At 37.2% G+C, this 13,502-nt stretch overlaps 1 protein-coding gene across 1 annotated transcript; it reads left to right on the top strand.

Annotated features, from left to right (window-relative positions):
- The first annotated feature begins 7,528 nt into the window (after window positions 1-7,528).
- LOC107767921 (cinnamoyl-CoA reductase 1) lies at window positions 7,529-11,199 on the top strand. Its single transcript, XM_016587033.2, has 5 exons — window positions 7,529-7,730; window positions 7,857-8,011; window positions 8,805-8,990; window positions 9,360-9,712; window positions 10,760-11,199. The coding sequence occupies exons 1-5, from the start codon at window positions 7,610-7,612 to the stop codon at window positions 10,956-10,958; spliced, it is 1,014 nt and encodes a 337-aa protein (XP_016442519.2). The 5' UTR covers window positions 7,529-7,609; the 3' UTR covers window positions 10,959-11,199.
- The last annotated feature ends 2,303 nt before the right edge of the window (window positions 11,200-13,502 follow it).

The following is a 13,502-nucleotide window of genomic DNA, read 5'->3' as shown; positions in this document are numbered from 1 at the left end:
CGATTGCAATAAAAATACCCAACTAGGAGTCGGAATCAAATCCACATGGAGCGTAGATGGGATTAGTGGTATGTATTTGATCTAAGCCCGTGAATTATCTAAGTTTTACTTTCACAAACTTTGTTTTGATTTTACTTCTAAAATTATACTAAGGATTGCAATTGAAAAATATGAAACTAGAGAAGAATGTTTTTGTTGTTGTTTTTCAAATGTGTAAAAGGTCTAGGGATGTGGCTTCCACCTAGGTGTTTGCCTAATGGGTTGTGGGCTTTAGAGCGAGTTTCGTTGGTCAGGGTGTATTATAGCAATTAATACTCAAATACCCACTCAATACCTCTCGGTAAGAGAGTGGTTTTGCCCAATTTGGCTTTCTCAAGTCCAAATGGGTATTGAACTAAACAATTGACAAATTGCTAAAGTCGTGTTTTACTATCTCTAGGTTCAACCCTTTAATTGGGACTATCAATCTTTTGATTTCATTCCAAACTCTTGTTAGCCAAGTTTTCCTAGACTAAGTCTCTCTTTCTCAAGTAGAGATCAAATCAAATAGGCTTGAACCAATATTTGCAACCATTAATTCAATAATTATAGCAAAAACTAGGCTAAATAATACACACCCAACCATAAACAAGCTCTAAATCAAACACCCATTAGGTTCCCACACTAGGGTTGGGTCACAACCCTAACTAGAAATTTAGCTACTCATGGTGGGTAATGAAGAAAATAAAGAAGAAAAGATGATAAAACTCATATTGAAAGATAAATAGATGAAAATCTAATGTAAAATCAACAAGATGAGCTAGAGTTGCCTAAAAGAGTAAAGAAAAATGGCTACAGACTTTCTGGTATTCCAAACTTGACCTAATTTCGTGAAAGTAGTCTATTTATACAAAACTGGAATTTTCGGACAAAATTGCCCTTTAGGAGGTTCTGCGGCCGCACAATTCTGTGTACGGTGCGCACTTTGCTGCAGCTCTTGACAGGAGTGATTTCTGCGGCCGCACTTCTTGAGTTCTGCGGACCGCACAATTATGGGTGCGACCGCACATTTGATTTCTGCGGCCGCATAATTATAGTGTGGTTCGCAGATCTTGATTGTCTTGATTTCCTAACTCTCTGAACCTTGACTTCTGCGGACGCATAATTATTGTGTGGTACGCACTTTGCATTGCAGCATTGTCAAAGTTTCTTCTTTTTCTGCGGCCGCAAATAGAATTTTACGGTTCGCACTTTAGCCTTTTTGCTTGATTTTTGTCCTTGCTCAAAATCACTCCTCTTAGAGTTGAATTTCATCAGTTTGGCTTATTTTCCAATACTCCTATAAGTAAGCATATTTCATCATTTTTCAGGAATACCTTTAAGCATTTTTGAACTTAAACGAAAGTCAAAAGACGCAAATAAGTAGTCAAAATCCCTACTTATCAGGTGCCTTGATACTTGCATACTTGATATGGATTTCCTTAGGCTGGATCGGTCTGCAGAGGTCGAGGCCATTTAGTATCTTTGATGTGTTCGATAGCCGATACGATGTCGGATGCATCAACAGTGAAGTTATACTCTGACAATTGCGGTGCTTCTTTAGGTCCGTTATGCCATTCGAAATCATTTTTGCTCATCAGCCCTCGAAAGCCTTGGCCTCGATCACTTCTCCTCTCACCTCGTACATAGTTATGCCCGGATCCGTTACCCTTATGATCTCTATTATATGGTTGGTATCCATCCATGTTCGGCCTCGGTTCTCGATCGATGTCCCTTTTGGTAAAGGATCCAGAAGGAGCCCCCAGCTGGACATCTTCGACTCTAATCTTTGATTGATATCGATTATGTATATCGGCCCAGGTAACAACCGGGTACTTAGTCAAGTTCTGCTTTAACTTTTGTGAAGCCACTGAGCTTCGTTCATTTAGTCCTTGGGTGAAATCTTGAACGGCCCAATCGCATGTGACCGGTGGTAGATCCATTCGTTCTATTTGGAAATGAGATACAAACTCTCTTAGCATCTCGTTTTCATTTTGCTTCACCTTGAAAAAGGTCCGACTTCCTAGTCTCGACCTTTATGGCTCCTGCATGTGCTTTTACAAAAGAATCTGCAAGCATGGCAAAAGAATAGATAGAGTTAGGTGGTAAATTATGATACCATATCATTGCTCCTTTAGACGGGGTTTCCCCGAATTTCTTTAGTAATACGGATTCGATCTCATCGTCCTCTAGATTATTCCCTTTAATGGCACACGTGTAAGAGGTGATATGCTCGTTGGTGTCGGTCGTTCCATTATACTTAGGAATCTCGGGCATGCGGAACTTCTTGGGGATCGGTTTGGGAGCTGCGCTCGGGGGGAAAGACTTTTGTACGAACTTTTTGGAATCCATGCCCCCGGGATCTGATCAACCCTGGAGTTATAGGCTTCCACTTTCTTGTCGTTTGCTTCGATCCTCTTTTCCCCTGATTTTATCCGCTTTGTCAGTTCCTCGAGCATCTTTATAATTTTGGGGTTAGTCCCAGATTCTTGTTCATTCGACCTTACCACAGCTGGCCTCGTTCTGTGGGTGACTTCTTGGGGTGGACCAGGCTCAGCCCTGATCGGTGCTTGGGTTTGGCTCTGCAACTGAGCTATCACCACTTGTTGAGCTTGCAGCATTTCGAAGATCATATGCAGGTTGATCCCGTCTTCTCCAATATTTTGGGTATTTCGTACTACAGATCGAATTCCACCATGGATGTTGTTTTCGGGACCGGAATGTTGGTTCGCTTCGATGGCCACATGCGAATTAACATCAATCGGATCCACGACCCGAGTTTCAATGGGGTCATCAGGTGGCCTTCTATCCCCGGGAGTCTTGTTGTTATTCTCCCCTTGATAGCCAGATTCGTTGTCGACATGTAGGGGAATTAATTGAGAGTTCGTCATTTTTAGCCTGAAATCAAAGATACTTCCAAGAGCAAATGTAAAATGGTGTGTTTTACAGAGATTTATATCAAATAACCACTATTATCCTTTGCCCGAGTGTTAGCAGCTTTAGCGTCGGCTCGGTAGGAGGCCACGAGCACCTCTGCCTCGGATGTGGCCCTTGCAAGCTCAGCGGTCAACCGAGTCTCGAGCTCTTTAATCTTCTGGACTCAGGCCAAGTTCTCCACCTTCACATTTGGAGCTGACGCTCAACCGAAGAGAGTTAGGCCAGAACTGCACCTTTCTCCGAAGCGAGACGGTCTATGCTCTGCTTATACCCCAAAGTCTCTGCCTCTTTCATCTTGGCTTCCCCACGAAGTTGCTCAACCAATTCGACCTTCTGCTGAACCTGCAGAATCAAAGTGTTGGTCGCCAATATCAAGTTAATACATAACAAAAATTGACATTACCTGCTCAATGAGCTCGGTCTGATCTTGATGAGCCCTTGTCAGCTCGGCTCGAATGCACATGATTTCCTCTTCTTTGTGCACATAGAGGAGTTTGAGAGCATTTCTCTCCTCCATAAGCTTTTAGAGATCGGCCTCGCATCGGGCCAGCTTAGCTTGGTACTTGGAAGACTCTTCTCGATGGAGCGTTGTACCCCATCAAGAAAGAAAGGAAATCAGACTTAGAGAATAAGAACAAATGCAAGCATGGTAGCATGGGCTAAAACTCACTTGGTTCAGAAGCTGCTGAGCCTCATAAAAAATGAGTGATGCATCAAGGTCGCAAAAATCATCAACCCCCGCGAAGCAACCACGAAATAGGTCATCCCCTTTGGGGGCCGTCCCCATGGACCGGGCATCCCGAAACTGCCCCTCGGAGAACGTTGGGCCGGGCGGTGAATCGTCAATATTAATTACCTCAAGTGAGTCACTTGGGGCATTATCTTCTCTTTGAAGGGCCTCAGAACTAGACCCTTTAGGCATACCCGCCGGTTGCTTATCACGGCAGGGAGCATCATCAACACCCGATGATTCGGGGACTCTGCTCAGACCTTTCCCCGAGATCACCTCGGTCTGCGGTTGAACCCCCTCGATTGTCACCAGCTCAGCAGCTTTCGAAGCTTCGATGCTTTCCCTCTTCCGAGCCACCAGCAGGTAGTCGACATCCTCTTCGTCTTCGTCTTCGTCTTCATCTCGTAACGTTTGGACTACATCGACAGGAAAAATGGCGAGATCAGTCTTCGACTTTCGAGCCCTGCTTTTCTTGGGCTTTGGGGTATCTGGTGTCGGGACCTCCTATTCCCTGAGGGAAGGCTGCCTTATAATGACACTATCTCCAAGACCTGTACGAGAAGAAATCAAGTTAAAATGAAGTATTTCACAGGAAAACATCAAACACGGACGGGGGAACTTACCATATTTTTGGCCTCCCATTGACTCTTGGCCAAATCACGCCACGAGCGCTCAGCATACGAGGAAGTTGAAACCAGTTGTCGAACCCAACCTGCAAGGTCCGGGATTGCACCAGGAAACCAGGGGGAAGCTGTACCATAAATAAAATATAGATAAGAAGAGGTAAAGGAAAACATAACAAGTAATCAAACGTTATCGGTGAAGTTTTAATTACGCCTCATATTCCATTTTTCGGGGAATGGCATCTTCTCGGTGGGGATTAAATCGGAGGTCCTGACTCGGACAAACCTGCACATCCATCCTCGGTCCTTGTCCTCGTATATGCTCGAGAATAGCACATTCGTGGCTCGACGCTGAAGCCTTATCAGTCCATCCCAATAAAGACGGGGGTTGTATACCCTAATGAGATGATCGAGGATGAAAGACATCTCCTCGATCTTGCTCGAGAAGAATATGAGCAAAATGACAATACGCCAAAAAGAGGGGTAGATCTGGCCTAGGGTTACCCGGTATTGGCGGCAGAAGTCGATTATGACAGGACCGACGGAGCCCAGTATAAAAGGGTAAGTATACACACTTAAGAACCCTTTCACGTGAATGGTGATGTCCTCTTCGAGGGTAGGAATCACCACCTCTTTATTCTCCCAGTGGCAGTCCTTTTTTACCTGCTCGAGATCGCCTTCGGATATCGAACAGATGTATCTAGACATGGGCTCGCATCGGCCGGGAACCAAAGAGGGTTTTTCGACTTTAAAGTCGGAAGTAAGTTCGCATGGCCCAGAGATGCACTCTTCGATACGTGGCTCTACCGGTTTTTTGTCACCGGCCGGCCGCAATGAGGAGGCTTTTTCTCCTTGAGGAACGGTCTTTGATGTTCTTGCCACTGCTATATGAGGTTTAAGGAAGAAGAATGCAGAATTTGTATTTTAATAAGAGATTGGTAAACGGAAACTGGAAAATTGATGAACTTGAAGAAGATAGAAGAGCTTTTGAAGATTAGAAGAAGTTTGAAACTAAAGTTTGAGAAGATTATGAAGGTGGTCTATTTATAATAGCCACTTTGACGGTTTGAAAGAACTAATGGCCGACCATCAACTGGCATTAATTAATGACTTTGGGAACTGTGCAGACGCGACGCTTCAGTCGCTTACGTCATGATAATGACGTCATAATTGATTGAGGTATTAAATCGAAGTCTCGAATTCGTTTTCTTCTCGTTACAGCCCAAAAAACGAGGGGACTATCTGTATGCGGTCGAAATCGGACATACTCGATTTCGGCGGCAGGGGAGTGCCTCGAGGGTAACCTCGTGATAGATCGGGCTCGAGCTCGAAGATAGAACGTCGAGCCTGGAAATCGAAATATTCATTGAGATCAAGGCCAAGAAACAATCGGGATCAAGTATGACTGACTTCGAGTGAGGCGTAATAATCGGTCGAAGATTACGGCGAAAATCCCGGAACAGATCAAATCAAAGCGGTTATTATTGCTAATCATGGGGTCTATTTCCGTTATTAGAGTTGTACCATAATTATGTTTCCTCTACTATATAAAGAGGAGTTCCAATTATTTGTAGGCATCATCATTCACTGATAAGAATATACATATACGTTGTACGTTGTTTTCTTTGTTCATCACTATTCATCGTTGTTTGTTCTATACCATACTGTTCTTATTAATTAATCTTGAGACTACTTCGAATCGAGGTCGAGGCATCGCTTGCAGACCGGTTTGATTTATTTTATTGTCCAAGTTATCTATTTAATTCGTTGTTTATCAATTGGTGCTGGTTTAAATCACATATCCTTAAAACCACAATATAAATTTAATTGTTACTCAATTCTTAGGATAAACAAAAAACTACTTTAAAATTAAACCACACGAGTTTATTATAAGAACTTGTTTTGAACAGGAAGAGAAGTCAAAATAATCCCCATGAAAGAGTCCGAGAGATGCAAAGAAGAAAGATTAAACCTTGAGACGTAATTCCTCTTTTCGAGGGAGTAATCTTGTATGTCTATACTCTATACTATTTTTCAACGTTAACAAAAAAAATTCATATGATCTTATTGATCTTTGAACATTTACTTTTTCTGTCACTGAAAACTCTAGACGTAGAACACTTGACAGATTAATATTCATTCACTTGCTTTCGATAAAAATTATACAATTGTATTTTGGTTAGGATCTTATTTAGTCCTCATTATAATAATTAAGGTCAATTGTTTTTCATTTTGTAATTTAATAATTTAATTTACACAATCAAAGTAATCTGATGTAATAGGCACAAGCACAATCAGCATAATCTGATCTGGTTCAACGTATGACCGTCTTTTCTGTAATAAGCTACGTACCCGCTCTTAAAAAATCATATCTAGCTACTAGTTTTAAGTAAAATAATCTTAATGGTCTAGAAATTCTTTACCCGATCTGGGAGAGAAAAAAACAAAAACAAATACAAACACGTGTTGAGAAAATATTTTTAAAATTCATACTCCCTCCGTTTACTTTTACTTATCACGTTTCGTTTTTCGAGAGTCAAATTAATTAATTTTTAAAGTTGAATTGTATTATATTTTTTTAATATTTTAAAATTAAAATTTAGATATTCGGAAACTATATGAAAAGTACTATAATTTGTAATTTTTCTCATATTAATATGGTAAAAAAATATATGTTAAAATATTAGTCAAAATTTATATAGTTTGACTCTTGAAAAGCAAAACATGATAAGTAGAAGTGAACGAAGCGAGTATAATTAAACAAATATAGTAGGTTCAGGTTGACGATGGTAACGGCGTTTCAAGAAAAGTTAAATGCTGACCAATCCTGACAATGTGAAAGTCTCTAGATAGTAACGAAACAAATTTAAGTTAAGTGCAACAAATATTTACTTTGTGCTTACTTCGGTCAGTTTTAATTGATTTTTGGCTTCATTTTTGTGGTTTATAATATTTAATTTTTTCAGATATTGATAAAGAGTTAATTTTTTTTATTCTTCCAAAGTTGATCTTGAAATAAAAAATCGAGGAGTATTTGTTATATTTCCGATGGACAAATTAAGATCAATATGATCAATTTTTTTATTAATTAATACTAAAATGTGCATATCTTAATATGTACGAAAACGGAGTTAGTAATCGTAGTAGGTAAGTTGGTAATTAAACATGGCTTTAATTTGGCTTTTCAAATTCTATATAAACTTGTCCCCCGTTCCATATTTCTTCTAACTTATTGGGTTTATCAAAAGCTTCATTCTCAAATCCCTCTATCATAACTATTCCAACCATAAACGTAAGCATTATGCCATCAGAATCCGGCAAAGTTGTTTGTGTTACCGGCGCCGGAGGATTCATTGCCTCTTGGCTTGTTAAACTCCTTCTAGAAAAAGGTTACACTGTTAGAGGAACCGTTAGGAACCCTGGTAATAGTTTTGAATTCATTATTTCTTATGCAGATTATATTCAGTAAAAATTAAAGTTCATGATACATTTCCCCAGTTGCTTTAATTTTTTTATTTTCTGGGTTTGTGCATGCGTATTTTGTACAGATGATCCCAAGAATAATCACTTGAGGGAACTTGAAGGTGCAAAGGAAAGACTGACTCTGTGCAGAGCTGATCTTTTGGACTACCAGAGTTTAAGAGAAGCAATATATGGGTGTGACGGAGTTTTCCACACTGCCTCACCTGTCACTGATGATCCAGTAAGAAGAAGAAACTATTTTATTTATCTGAAAGAATCACATACTTCCAACGTGATTCTGATCCATAAATCCCAGACTAAAATAGTCATATATTTCAAAAAGTTATATAAAGATTTTATTTAGAATTAAAGCTACTATTAGAATTGCATGCTTTCCCCATTCTGTTTAATCTTTCGTGTCTCACTAGGTATTAGTTACTCTCAGCTTGACTTTTGTTTGGCACTATTTTTTTGTTAATATGTTGCAAATAGAATTATTATAGTTCGATATTTTTTTAATAATTTTTTATAGCTATATAAATATTATGATATATTTCACAATAAATTTTAAATTTTTTACAGTTTAATATCATCAATTTTGAAATTCTTTATTTTTTAATTAAATTTTGTGCTAAATCAAACTATATAACCATGGAAAATTAGTAGAGAATAGTTATTGTGGAATCGTCTCTTCGTTTGTTTATAGTCAATCAACTTCAGTGGGTTAGGATTCTTCCTTTACTTATGGTGGTTGATTGAGATTTATCCAGAAAACATGGAGAGACTGTATATGTATTACAAAAAAGGATCAGTTATGTAAGCGGTGGGTCCACGCCTATAACCCTAATTCATCTTTGGCTAACAGCCTAACACGTCGAAGGTGCACTAGCAAGTAGTAGCATATTTGCTTTAGCTTTTAGTTCCACACTTCCACTAATATGTCCATACAAAGTCGAAATATAGTGCAGTATTCTTTTTACCCAAACGAGGATAATCCGGTTTTTTTTTTTTTCTCTTTATTTTGGTTGATAAAGGAACAAATGGTGGAGCCAGCAGTAATTGGGACAAAGAATGTAGTAACAGCAGCAGCAGAAGCCAAACTGCAAAGGGTAGTGTTTACTTCGTCAATAGGGACGGTTTACATGGACCCCAACCGGGCTCCGGATAAAGTTGTGGACGAAACTTGCTGGAGTGATCTTGACTTCTGCAAGAATACTAAGGTCCGTCATTTGTCAAATAATTCATTAATGAGCATGTCTTTTAGCTAATTCAAAACAATGGCATAACTGAAAAAGACCTCCAAAACATGCATATTTTGGTATAAAATTGGAAATTGGAATCACTCACCACCACTCAAGTACAAGGGAACAACTATATATGAGTTTGAATTCGTATTAATTCGTAAATTGGTAGGTTGTCTACATCATACTCGTTGGGTACAGTCCTTTTCCAAATCCAGTGTGAACGCAGAATGTTTTGTGCACCGGACTGTCCTTTTTCATAGAATTTGATAGTTGATAGTGCCAATTTATACAACGAATCTCAATTTGCTTTGGTATTGAGGCGTAACTATTGTTATGACTTTGCAGAATTGGTATTGCTATGGGAAGACGATAGCGGAACAAACAGCGTGGGAAATGTCTAAGGAAAAAGGAGTGGATTTAGTTGTGATCAATCCAGTGTTGGTGCTTGGACCATTGCTCCAACCAACAGTGAATGCCAGTGTTCTTCACATCCTCAAGTACCTCACTGGCTCTGCTAAAACTTATGCCAATTCAGTCCAGGCGTATGTGCATGTTAAGGATGTTGCTCTTGCCCACATACTTCTCTACGAGACTCCTTCTGCATCTGGCCGCTATATTTGTGCTGAGAGGGTGCTTCATCGCGGCGATGTGGTTGAAATTCTTGCCAAATTTTTCCCGGAGTATCCAATCCCCAGCAAGTAATTTCACTTCCCAAATCTATGGCGTAGCAAATTTTATCCTTTATTTGAACTAACCTTAGTGCCTAAAAAATTCTGCTTTATTTAACTTTTTTAAATTCTATATTCTGATAGTTGTTTAGAAGTTGGTGAATTTTCCTCGTTAAAAGTTAGTACATTAATATTCTTGGAAAGAACAGGAGGAGACCTGTTGGCACGTTCTCAAGCATTCCTACCAATTTTCAATTCTCAGGAGTTAATTCATATGAAAACATTGGTACCAACTAATTAATAATGCGCTTCAAAATGTACTCCATATGTATCTAGTTTAGAACCTTTATGCCTAAAAAGGGTACTTTCTTCTGGTCGAAATGATGATGTGTCGGTAGGTATACCAGACGGATAATTTATAAAATCATATTTATAGCATGTTTGGCCAAAGCTTCTAAAATCTTAGATTTTTTTTTTCAAAAGTATTTTTCAAATCAGTTTGTGTTTGGCTAATCAATTTGAAAAACACTTTTGAGCAGCAATTAATGTTTGGCCAAACTTTTAAAAAGTGTTTTTAAGTGTATTTTTCTCAAAAGTATTTTTCAAAAAAGTATTTTTGAAAAAAATTATTTTTTCTATTTTTCAAAAACGTTTCTGCTTCTACTCAAAAACACTTTTTTTCATTCAAAAAGCTAGACCAAACACTTAACTTTGAAAAAAAAAAAAATACTTTTGACCAAAAAAAAAAAAAAATACTTTTGGCCAAGAAAAAAAGGTTGGCCTAAGCATTGACGCTATGGTTCTATTGACAAACATTCAAGTATGGTTCTAGCAAGATTTCTGAAGCTGGATACGTACAACACTGCAATCTTGGCTGGCCCCAGTTCTTCCTTTAACTTTACCCACATTAGTATCCATAGGAATCTTTAGTGTCAACAATAACGGGACTAGACTTCTTTTTTAATAATTACAATCATCTCTAATGATTATTAAACTGAAATTGCAATGTTGTTGTTAGCAATGATTAGCTAGTATGGTCATCATTAAATTATCATTATTTCATTTTGCAAAAATCAGGTGCTCGGATGAAACGAGGCCAAGGGCAAAACCATACAAATTCACGAACCAAAAGCTAAAGGACTTGGGTTTGAAGTTTACACCGGTGAAACAGTGCTTATATGAGACGGTGAAGAGCCTGCAGGAGAAAGGTCATCTTCCAGTTCCTACACAAAACGATGAATGTATTCGAATTAAGTCTGCTCCTAACAGGTATTAAGGGGCGGGAATCAAAAGAAAAAGATGCCGTTGCTTTGCCTTTTTGTGTACCAAAAGAAAAGAAAAAAATTACTTGTGTGCTCCGTTTTACTATATGACTTTGTGGAAATGTTCCTACTGTTCCGATTATTGTTAGTTTTACTCAGATATTGTGGTGCATATTATAAATAGTTTAAATGCCACAAGCGACTTGTAACCAGGGATTAATGTTTTTACTATATGAAGTTACCTTTTGAGTTTAAGCTTTTTACTCAAAATTCTACTTATTGCGGTATATTTTTTTATTATTATTATCGATATATCCAATAAAAATAATTGAGATTAAATTTTTAATTGTTATTACTATACATGCATGCAGTGCCAGTAACTAATTGAGATTAAAAGTTTAATTGTTATTGTTGCAGTAATATTAACTACTTTTCTAGGATTAATTAGTTAATAATGAAATGCAAAAGACCTGAATTTATGTAACCTATAACCCAAACAAATTTAGAAAAGAAACGTAATCTATTGATTGATTGATATTCCCCTAGGCTTAATACATACAACTCCTCTTAACATCCAAAAAGTAAAATGTTATTTAACAACAGTAAACAGTACAATATATTCAAACATTGTATTCATAAAACGATGTGATACGATACAATACAATACATTATAAAATGATTGGTAACAACCATCCAAACAAACTGTAAGATAAGCCAATTATAAATTATTTCATTAAGGCCAAGGTAACATAGCAAATTAAATATGGAAAGATATCATTAATCTGGAACATATTAAAAGAAAAGCGAATGACAAAAATTGTGATAAACGGGTTACTACTTTTGAAATTAACTCTTCACTACGAAGGGATTTAATTGGATACAAAAGAGGGCTGACGAAGTCCATTTCTGCGCAGGACTTCTAAAATGTTTGCTTCAACCACTTTCACCTCTTTTGTTGATTAATTATGATCATTGTGACACAACCACGAATAAGAGTTTGAAAAGTCCAATTGTTTGGATTAGCCGTACACAAAATTAAGTCGCTGATATTTCATTTTTCCTTGCCCCTCTAAGGACGGATTTGAGGCCAAAATCTTTGCTTAGTGAGACTCTTCTCTCGTCCTCATGTTGGTGAGGTTCTAACGAGTGATTGTAACTTGAGACAACTGATTTCTAAAATTCTCCATAATGTCTATGCTTAATAAATAAAAATGGGAAAGTGACACTGTATAACCACTCTCAAAATAATAGTCGAAAAAATATATATTTGTTGTATATTTTCTGTGTCTATATATATATATATATATATATACTGTATGTTATATATATAAATGATACAAATTTTATACACTTTTCGGCTATCAAATATAAATAATTTTTGACGCGCGTTAAAAGTAATAATACCCCGTAAAAACCTCCTAAAATTATTTAACTTGTGCACCTAAAGTTATACGGAGTTTTTAATTTATAATTATCCTTGAAAGACATGTTTCGGCAAATATTACCACCCTAATGTATCAACTGTCAAGTGCAGGTGAGAGTAGTTTTAGTTTCTTGTTAGCACGTAGGAGCAAAGAAAAAGTTAAAACAAGCCTCCACGTGGTCAATGGTGAAGCCGCCTTGTCCAAGGGACACCATTTTGTCGGAAAAAATATCTTGTGTAGTTAGATAAAAAATTTTAATCTACATATATTACATGTTAAATTGATCATTTTGATTTTTTCATGTATTTACTTCTTTATATTTTGACTTGGCGAAAATTTTAATTCCGTCAGTGCATGTGGCTATTTGTTTCAATAACTAAATGCCACATGGTCATGTAATGATTATTTATTTCAACTATGTGTTTTTTCTTGTTTCTTCTCCTTTTCTTTTTTTTAATTTTTCTCATTTATTTATTCTTCTTTTCTTGGAATGTTAGATCTGATAGAAAAATAGAGCTTTGCCCAAACTTGTTACGATTCGGTCTCGAAAAATGGTTGGAAAAAAAAGTCAGGAAAAATGGGTTCATAAAAATGTGTATATTAAACAGAGAAATGTTAATTAATTTTGAATAAACATAGCATGCTTAACATTTTGAGTTGTAGTTACATGGGGAAAATGTTGCTTCTGTCTAAACTTGTTAAAGATCCCGTAGGAGACAATGGATTCCCAATATTTTCGAGTTAAGCAAGAAAATTTAATATAATTTAAATTAGGATGACGTGCGTTATTTAAAATATGGAACTATAGCTATGTCAAAAAGTTGGAGTTCCTTCCGAAAAATGTGCGAGTTCTGACAGAAAACTTTTCAATTTAAAAAAAAAAAATGTGTCGTTTTAAAATTTAGTGCTGTAGCTACGCCTGAAAAAATAAATATCTGAGCGAGCTTTATAGGATCTGGCTGAGAAAAAATTGGTCCGAAAAATATGCGAGTTTAAAAAAGAAAAAATTATTTAATCTTAGAAATCACGACGTGTTTAAAAATTTCACGCGTGTGGCGTATGTGAAAAATCATCTCCAGTTGAGTTTTGATCCAAGACGGTAATAAACAAAAAAAGGTTTTAGTTTTTTTGACG

The sequence above is a fragment of the Nicotiana tabacum genome, chromosome 4, assembly GCF_000715075.1.
Source record: "Nicotiana tabacum cultivar K326 chromosome 4, ASM71507v2, whole genome shotgun sequence".
Taxonomy (NCBI): Eukaryota; Viridiplantae; Streptophyta; class Magnoliopsida; order Solanales; family Solanaceae; genus Nicotiana; species Nicotiana tabacum.
This window is presented reverse-complemented; position numbering and strand designations above follow the sequence as displayed.